The 7,483-nt window shown below is 26.9% G+C and overlaps 1 protein-coding gene across 1 annotated transcript; it reads right to left on the bottom strand.

Annotated features, from left to right (window-relative positions):
- Window positions 1-239: 239 nt before the first annotated feature.
- Window positions 240-4,640, bottom strand: LOC145839544 (glutathione S-transferase 3, mitochondrial-like). The gene is made up of 2 exons (XM_082947144.1): window positions 4,375-4,640; window positions 240-824 (listed from the first exon to the last, which is right to left on the bottom strand). Exons 1-2 carry the CDS (start codon window positions 4,626-4,628, stop codon window positions 626-628), a joined length of 453 nt encoding a protein of 150 aa, XP_082803270.1. The 5' UTR covers window positions 4,629-4,640; the 3' UTR covers window positions 240-625.
- Window positions 4,641-7,483: the final 2,843 nt, after the last annotated feature.

Here is a 7,483-nt window from a genome sequence, read left to right as displayed (position 1 = left end):
AAAGCAAAATCTTTTATAAAAAATTATTATTAGCAAAATGCAGTATCTAGTCATGATAAACTTTCTTAATTTGAGTATGTTAATATCAAAAATCCTGACTTTTTTCAAAAAACCTTATTTCTCCTGACTTTTCCTAATTTTCCTGACTTTAAGGCAACCCTTAGTGAAACTGCGAATGAGGCTTTTCATAACACAAAAAAAGTGCAAAAAACTTTGTAAAATAATATAAAAGTAGAAGCTAAATTATAAACTTTTATTAATTCAAAAAAGCATAATAAGGTTCGAAATAAAAAATAAATGGTAGGCATTGTAGTAGTAGTAAAAATAAGCTATATTTACAATTCAATTTGATAAAAGATATTAGTTTATTAAAGAAATAAAATAAAAAAATTAAAATTTTGATTGCTTAAATGCTAAATATACTTGATTATAAAACAAGTTTATACAAAAATTTTTAATTGTAAAAAGTATCTTTTTTAATGTTTATTGCTGTCCATGGCCAAGTTTTAAAAGTTAACATAACGTTTTTAAAAAACTATGAAAAAAAATACAGCCATCTATAAAAAATCAACAACCAAACCCTACAAGATTTAAATGACACAAATTTAAAACTTTTTATAAAAACTCAGAATACTTGAGGAAAGTTGATTGTGTTGATGTATCCGCCCAGCCTCAACGCAATGTAGATCAAACCAACGAACAGTCCCAAGAAACCCAGCACTCCGTACTCCCCATTCAGTCTCTTCTTTGGATCTCCGGTGTAGTATCCGTAAGCGTACGAAAACCTGGAAGTTACGAAGATGAATCCGCACAGCGCCGAAAACCTGCAGATTTGTTTGTGAGTAAAATTAATATTTCAAAAATAACATGAACGTATGGTTAGTGTCAAGTAATTGTAAAAGAACTTAAAATTTGGTAGAATAAATTGAAAATTAACCAAAGTTTTAAAATTTAGTTAATACAAAAAAAAGTTGTGTAAAGTATTTAAATAGCAAAAAAAATCCTCCTAGTGTTGAATGGGTGATATTTGTGTAAATTTATTGAATACTTAAAAAAATACAAAGTGTGGTAAGAAGAGCTGAACAAATCTTTATAAAGATACTTAAATTAAACATTTTACTTAAGATATCTATCAAAAGATTAGATTAACTTGCCAAACTTCAATTAAGTTTATTTAAAGGTTTAGGGAATAAAGTTTGAAAAATAATATTACTAAGAATATCATTTTAATAATAGTGTTATCAAGCTGAACAATATAAACTCTATTTTAAATATTATATTAATAGTGTCTCGATACAGAGATGTTAAAGGGGTAATAGGATTATTATAGTATATTAATACAACAATCAAAACAACACTTATATTTATTTACATAAACTAAACAACACAAAGATACAATTACATCACTCTATACGAGAACTAAAGTTAAACACACAAGAAAATATTAGTTCTTAAATCTAACGTGTTTAAAATGCATTTTAACTTAAAGCACACTTGCCGAAACTGCTACTGCACTGTAATTGCAAGTCAAATTCCGTTTTATAAGCACTAAAACAAATGTAACTCCTTTAAGTAAACAATATTGTTTATTGTTTTAGAAAATTGTTTTAAGAGTTATAAAAATTGTTTTGCAAAAGCTTGTTTTGAGAATAATGAAAATTGTTTTTATTATTACAAAAAATTCCATATTTATTCACGAGCTTTAAAATATTAAAATGAGATGCTAATATCATTACATTGTTTCTTTTTAAATTTTCAATTTTAACGTTTAAAGCCTGGTAAAATTAATTAATTAAAAAATAATTAAAATCCTTAAAATTCTACTTAACTTTAAACTTTTTAGACAGTATCAAAAGTCCGGTTTAAAAAAAGTAAGAAAAAGAAACTGTATTTCTTATTATCTCAAAAATTACATAATCTACAAAAACTTAGATAAAACACAACATAAAGACAAAGTAAGTAACAATGATAGTCATTTAGTTGTCCTCCAGCTTCTTATCCTTGGGGTTCTTGTCCTTGTGTCTGTTGTCCTCGGGCTCGTCGTCGGGCTGTTATCCTCAGGTTGTTAATAGAGGCTTATGAACCATCAATTGGATCTTTGACAACGTCTTGTTTCTTTTAGGAAACATTTGACTTTCTGTCTTCTAGCTGGTTTCTGAATCAGAAAAACATCACATCGATTGGCTTCGGAAACAATGACAGCAGGAATTTTGATCGTGACGTCATAGAATAAACACAAAATCTTCATTCAATCTTTTGTTTATTGTCGTACTTATAAACAACAAAACTTTTAAAGTTTCATGCAGTAGCAAGGTGTCAGGTGTGCTTAAAACTGTGGTTATCAAACGACAATTTGCTTCAAACAACGTTAAAAAGATACAAACGCAACAATTTATTTAACAAGCGACGACTGCTAAATTCAAGGGGAGTTTATTTTTGATTTCTTTCAAAGGGAAAATTTTAACACAACTTTATACTTGAACTTGAAACGAGTAATAAAATGTGGCAAGAAACTTGCCATTTTACGACTAAGAAAGATGAAAACTCATTCAAACATATTTTTAAACTTCAGAAACATTCTAATTTAAAACAAATACAATCTATACTTTAATACAATCAATCAGCAGATCAAAACAATAAACTAGTAGTAGTAAACACATAGGAAAATTAATTTATCAGCTAAAACTCAGACGTTATTAATAAGAACAATTCTGCTGTTGTAATTCTAAATTTTAATGCGGTTCTTACTTTACATTTCTATGCTTAGAAAAATATAATAACTGCGCTCTCTTGGCAACTTATAAAATGCAATTTTGCACTAAAATACTGCGTCCCCTGACGACTTATGCAAATTGCAACATCTTCAAAGAACATTGTGCACTAGAGTAAAAAGACTGTGCTTTTTATAATCGAAATACTGCGCCCCTATGCGACTTATGTTAGTTGCAACTTATATTATACCCTTAGCTAAAAAGATTAAGCTTTTTAGGATCGAAGTACTGCGCACCCATGCGACTTATGTTAGTTGCAACATATATTGTGCACTAAGAAGAAGAAATATTATGCTCATTAGCAAATAAAATAAGCACCTAAGCACTAAAAAAGCATATATAAAACTATACATAGAAATCACCGCAAAAATTATATAGTACTTCCAGCAAAAAATCCTTGACATCAAGCTTCACTTTTAACAAAACTAAATAAACCACTACCACACACTTGTATTATAATTGTAGACTTGCTGTTTCAAAGTAGAAAGTTATTCACACAATTTTTCTTACTATTATCATAGTGAAATGTCGCAAAGTAAAGTATTATCGCAAATTATACTGTCAAAATTTTAAACTCGTTAAAAAGTTGTTTAGTAATAAACTAAAGTTTTTTTTTCGCTGCGTTTTTTAATTGATAAGGCACCTAATTCCTAAATATCAGAAGATTCCTAAAATACAGGCCACACATGGTCTCCAATGTCTCGATACAGAGATGTTAAAGGGGTAATAGGATTATTATAGTATATTAATACAACAATCAAAACAACACTTATATTTATTTACATAAACTAAACAACACAAAGATACAATTACATCACTCTATACGAGAACTAAAGTTAAACACACAAGAAAATATTAGTTCTTAAATCTAACGTGTTTAAAATGCATTTTAACTTAAAGCACACTTGCCGAAACTGCTACTGCACTGTAATTGCAAGTCAAATTCCGTTTTATAAGCACTAAAACAAATGTAACTCCTTTAAGTAAACAATATTGTTTATTGTTTTAGAAAATTGTTTTAAGAGTTATAAAAATTGTTTTGCAAAAGCTTGTTTTGAGAATAATGAAAATTGTTTTTATTATTACAAAAAATTCCATATTTATTCACGAGCTTTAAAATATTAAAATGAGATGCTAATATCATTACAATAGATTCTATTTAAACAAGATTTATTTCAAGAACTGATGATCTTTTATAACTTGATATAAGAGGTGAAGCATTGTATTGTTTTTAATAACCTGTGAAAATAAAATCTAATTAATCTTTTTAAAGATACTCAAGTTGGAACTTTATATTGTTTAATTTGAAGGAAATTACACTTTCATAGTATATTAATAAAATATAGTTGGTAATAATAAGACACCAATTTGAAGTAGCAGTACTTCATGAGAAAAATAAAAAAACCATAAGAATAAATTTTTAATCCAGACCATAAGTCGTTTTAATTAAAAATACAAAAGACTGAAATTTTAAGAGAATTCATTAAACAAAAATTAAAAAATTTAAGCCTAAAAAACCAAAAGTATAAGAGACTTTCAACAATTTTTTAAACTTCCTGAGATTTAAATTTACCAACAAAAAACTCAAAAAAAAAAAGTAAACCTGGGCAGTTCGATGCCAACAAGCAGCAGGAGGCAGAGGAACACAGGAACTTGTTCCAGCGTGTTCTGGTGAGCCCTCTGCACACAGTTGAACAATTTGTCCTTATCACTGTACATGGTTGGATAGGAAACGACGTGCTTCTTCCTCGCCTTGCCCACCTTGATTGCCAGGAAGGCAACCATTATGATGGTGTACACAACCGTCAGCAGCACCCAGTGGTAGTCTGCTCCCAATGTGTCAAATAGCGACTCCATAATATTTTATTCAAGTCTAAAGAAAAATTTATTAAAAATTAGTTGGTTTTTTTAATTGTAGCAGCTGCAAACATTGTTGTGCAATAAGAAAGTTTACTTAAAAATAAAAACATTACAGACTATTTTCTATTTCAATTTAAAGATTGTGCCAGATATTCGATTTAAAAAATTTGAAAAGTGTATGCTTGAGCAAAGTTTGAACAAAGCTTTTTTAGAGTCTTAAATAGTTAGATTACCTAGCTTTGGAATAACTAAAGTTATATATTAAATATATCGAAAAATTTTTAATTTATACAGAGTTTGATAGGATTTAATGTAAAGTGCTTATTCATTTATCCGGACGCTCACTTATATGGACAGTTTCCGTCAGAAGGAAATCCAAAAATTTTTCAATATTAATTAATAAGATTATTGTATAATACAAATATTTAAGCTTTAATAATAAAAATTTTAAGTGATTTTATAAGTTCTACATTTTTATGTTTGTTATTATGACCCAATAATACTACTAAAAAAACATTCTATGTTTGTTCAAAACTAGATTAGTTATCAAAAACCTTTGCAGTAAAGTAGGTCAGTTTAGAAATTTTTAAAACAATTTTATTTAAAACATAACTTTTAGTTTTTTATTTAAACTACAAAGTTTTTTTATAGGTAATTAAGTTCTAAGTTTTTTAGAAAATGAATGTATAACAGTTATTTTATGTTTGATTTCTAATTTAAACAAAATTACAAAAGATGTTAAAAAATGTGCCATAGGAGGTATTACAAACACGTTTTGTTTAAGATGAGGTGCATTATATTTATTAGAACTGTATATATATTTTTAGAAGTTATATAAGTTTGACACACTTAACATACCAGGTTTTAGAAATGGACAAGAGTTCTAAAAAAATAAAACTACTAACCATTAAAAACAAACTAAAAGTTTGTAAAATGGTAAAATCTTTTATAAAGGAGGAGTTCAGTATAGTCATGTTGACTTTGTACAGCATTAAAAAAAATGAAGAAAAGTTTAAAAAGTTCAATGCAGAAAAGGAGGAGCCGGGATTAATTAAAACCACAATTAATAGTTAGGGTAGGTGGAATTACAAATGATAAATTTTACTTGCTTGACCCTCAAAAAATATTGTTGCAGAGGGTTAGTAAGTCTAATGTTTTTCTACTGTGAAAAAAAAAATATCTAAAATTTAGCTTTTATTATTTTTCATTTTATTAGACATTACTCCCAATTACTATGTATTTATTTTTACCATAAAACTTTTATTATGCGTTGCATTATATGCAGCAGTTATACTATCATATGAAAAAATTGGTTTTTTGTACTCATCTGGAATTTTGGTTATCCCGACATCATGTTTATAGAAAAATCTTGCCCAACGTGTCCGGATAAGTGAATAAGCACTGTACTCAATTTAGCTCTTTCATACCCTTAAGATTCAAAATATAATATTAATAAATAAATGTATAGTCTAGTTATGTTACTTAACAAAGCTGTAGATACTAGTTATCAAATATGAATTTTAAAAAAATTCAATTTAAAATAATTTAAAAGTTAAACTTACTAAAAATACTTATAATGATTTTCGTTTAACCTAATTAAAAAAAAATTGAGACATCATTCATTCAAAAACATTTTTATTACGCAAACAAATAAAGTTTCAGCTAACACCTATCAGTTACACTTGTTGGCAACTAATTTTAAAATTAAATTTTTAGTAAAAAAACAATTTCATCAGAAAATATTCAATTAACACCTATTAACATAATTAGGCAAAATTTATTAGAGATAGATTAATAGTTTATAATTAAATAATTATAAATGAATTAATAATTGAACCAAGATAAGCTAGGTATAAATAAAAAATAAAACAAACAATAAATATAATAAACTCAACTACAAACAACAATCACAACACTAGCATGAAGTTTTCGTGATATTCGATATTAAAACAATTAGATATTCTATAAAACCTAACACAAAACATTCAATTCTAAGTAAAAAACAAGTCGATACTTATACTTGTCTGACTACATTGAAACTTTGTATTTAAGTTCTTAAAGGTATTATTTAATAGGCAATTTTTTTTAATTTTTGCTATTTGGCCGTTTTTTATCAGCAGTGACATTTTTAATACAGTGATTTTTCATTGTACGTTAAATTGATTATACACAGCTTCATACATTAAATTTAAAACAAGTCGATACTTATACTTTTCTGACAACATTGAAACTTTGTATTTAAGTTCTTAAAGGTATTATTTAATAGGCAATTTTTTTTAATTTTTGCTATTTGGCCGTTTTTTATCAGCAGTGACATTTTTATTACAGTGATTTTTCATTGTACGTTAAATTGATTATACACAGCTTCATACATTAAATTTAAAACAAGTCGATACTTATACTTTTCTGACAACATTGAAACTTTGTATTTAAGTTCTTAAAGGTAATATTTAATAGGCAATTTTTTTTAATTTTTGCTATTTGGCCGTTTTTTATCAGCAGTGACATTTTTAATACAGTGATTTTTCATTGAAACTTTTTTTTTATTAAAATAGGCAACAAGTTAAGAACGACGCAGAGTTATTGAATGTGGTCAGTGAGTTAAAAGCTGTTGGAATAAGTCACAACCATAGTTGCCAGAATTTTTCTGATATTTTTGCCCTCATTCGACTTGTATTGTAAAATTGACATATAAAGATTTTTAACCGTTAAGTATCGCCCAAGAGCTAAGTTTGGCTTTTTTTGAATTTTATAAATGAATTAGTCTACCACTAAAACACTATACTATAGTGCTATTCTTATTAACTTTCAGTTTACGGAAAATAACTTCTTTATACTAAAATACTAAAAGA

Source organism: Thalia democratica, chromosome 6 (assembly GCF_965202585.1).
Source record: "Thalia democratica chromosome 6, ktThaDemo2.hap1.1, whole genome shotgun sequence".
NCBI classification, from domain to species: Eukaryota; Metazoa; Chordata; class Thaliacea; order Salpida; family Salpidae; genus Thalia; species Thalia democratica.
Note: the sequence above shows the minus strand (reverse complement) of the source record. Positions and strands in the feature narration are given on the sequence as shown.

What these genes read in the sequence shown, in the direction of transcription:
- LOC145839544 (XM_082947144.1), bottom strand. Translation starts at nt 4,628, where the DNA reads ATGGAGTCGCTATTTGACACATTGGGAGCAGACTACCACTGGGTGCTG. An exon ending in GTTGGCATCGAACTGCCCAG is followed by an intron (nt 825 to 4,374) that starts GTTTACTTTTTT and finishes ACAAATCTGCAG; the next exon opens with GTTTTCGGCGCTGTGCGGAT.